Genomic DNA, 1891 nt, shown 5'->3' on the forward strand with positions numbered 1-1891 from the left:
TGGCATTTTCTGCCTACCAGAAATGAGGTAATGATGTGGGATTCTAATAAAAACATGACTTTTCTAAGCTCTATTGCTGTTCTTCTGTTGAAAATTAGTAGGTAAATATTACTACTGAATGTGAAAATTAAATTTTTGACTGTTACCCCTTAGTCTGAAGATAGCTCTGCCTGATAAGATTTTTTTTTTCTTTTTAATTCTTTTTTGGTCTTTCTTTTAGTCAAGATGAGTGATAAACCAGACTTGTCAGAAGTGGAGAAGTTTGACAGATCAAAATTGAGAAAACTAATACTGAAGAAACAAATACACTCCCCTCTAAGGAAAGTAAGTCATGAGAGTTTTCAGTGGAGACAACAAATGGTAAAAGTTGAGAGGTTCAGTAAATAAACTCTTCTGGTAAAGTTTGCCACAGTGTAAGCAATAATTAGAAAACTATTTTTTTATACAACAATTAAAAATATCAAATGGTTGGCTTCTGACTTGTGTTTTGTATGTGGTTCTCACATTATAGGTCCCAGTAGTAATGGAAGAATAACTAGCTTCTTGTTGGAAAATTACTAAAAATTACAGTAAAAACCAATCTTGAAATATTGGTTTTAGCACTACAAAATTTTAGTTTTTACTACTTTATGCTTATTAGACATTTTCTCACATCCAACAATTTGGATCTATTACCTTATCCCTAAAGAATCATGCAAAATGCAGTTTTGGCCTTCTCCGATAAGGCACAAAAACAAATTTAGATCTTGAGCGTGCTAATGGTTCCTTGATTCAAGGGATTTTTTTTTTTTTGCCCTCCAGAATTATAGCTTGCTGGAAAAACTCCAAGCATATTTGAAAACCTGAGGGCCACTTCTTGTAATCCCAGCTTTATCTGCGAGTTTCAATGTTAGTCAAAATTTTTTGAAAAGGCATAATTTCCTATTTTCATAAAGGTAAATAAATCTGAAGAAAATGCCTCATTTGCTTCTCAGTGCTAGAATAACCTATGGACGAAAACGGCAACAGCATAAATCTACCTCTGAAATAGAAAAAAGTTTTGTTAATGTAGAGTCTAATTGATGTCCAAGTGATTAACATACATACACGTGTACACATCCACCACTGTGGGATACATGGCTAGTGCTTTGGCATTCTCAATTTAAAGCATGTATGACAGACTCCCACTATTTAACAAAGAGCGATTTTGGAAGAAACTGAACTTAAACTTAGAAAAATACCCTCCTAATGATGTTTTGTGTTTGTTTGTGTATTTTCCCCAGCTGTCCAGCAGGAGAAAGAATGTGTTCAAACATCATAAAATGGGATCTCCGTCCAAGAGAAAAATCTCAACGTTGACCTGAGTATCTTGGTTTTAAACTTATTTTTTGTAATCCTATGTGTTTGTAAGTATTTTAGGCATCTTCTGACTCTTTTCACCCGTACTCTCTGGCTAAGAGGTTGGGGGGGCAATGTTCCCTTAAATTTGTTTTTAAATTAACCATTAAAGTGTATATTTCAGAAGGCAGATGTTAATAATCTGACCATTGATTAACCTTTGTGTATGTAGTCCTTATCCTACATACAGGATAAGTTAATTCCGTTTAAATGGGTGCCTCCATTGCTCCATAGTCTTCATGAAGTTGCATGCTTTTGTAGCTTTCCACAGTTTATGTTCATTTCTAATGTAGCAATGAAAAAAAATAAATATAATCATTATCTTGATATCCCCATTCTTGGTAGTCTTTTAAGTAAAGAAAAGCATACAAAGATACCCTTTTCAGCCAAATGAAATGATTGAAGGACAACCTCTTTAGCGGATTATTCTAAATGTATCCAGGTCCACTGTTCTAGGTGCTTTTTCCTAGATCTGGAATCATAGAGAATCCTGGGAGAAGAGGTCCTTTGGACT

At 34.1% G+C, this 1891-nt stretch overlaps 1 protein-coding gene across 1 annotated transcript; it reads left to right on the top strand.

The window, feature by feature from the left end:
- The first annotated feature begins 225 nt into the window (after window positions 1–225).
- Window positions 226–1300, top strand: TMSB15A (thymosin beta 15A). Its single transcript, XM_006172090.1, is given in 3 exon segments — window positions 226–277; window positions 280–324; window positions 1263–1300. Coding segments are annotated over 3 exon segments (135 nt in total).
- Window positions 1301–1891: the final 591 nt, after the last annotated feature.

This window comes from Tupaia chinensis, unplaced genomic scaffold (assembly GCF_000334495.1).
Source record: "Tupaia chinensis unplaced genomic scaffold, TupChi_1.0 Scaffold144165_1, whole genome shotgun sequence".
NCBI classification, from domain to species: domain Eukaryota; kingdom Metazoa; phylum Chordata; class Mammalia; order Scandentia; family Tupaiidae; genus Tupaia; species Tupaia belangeri.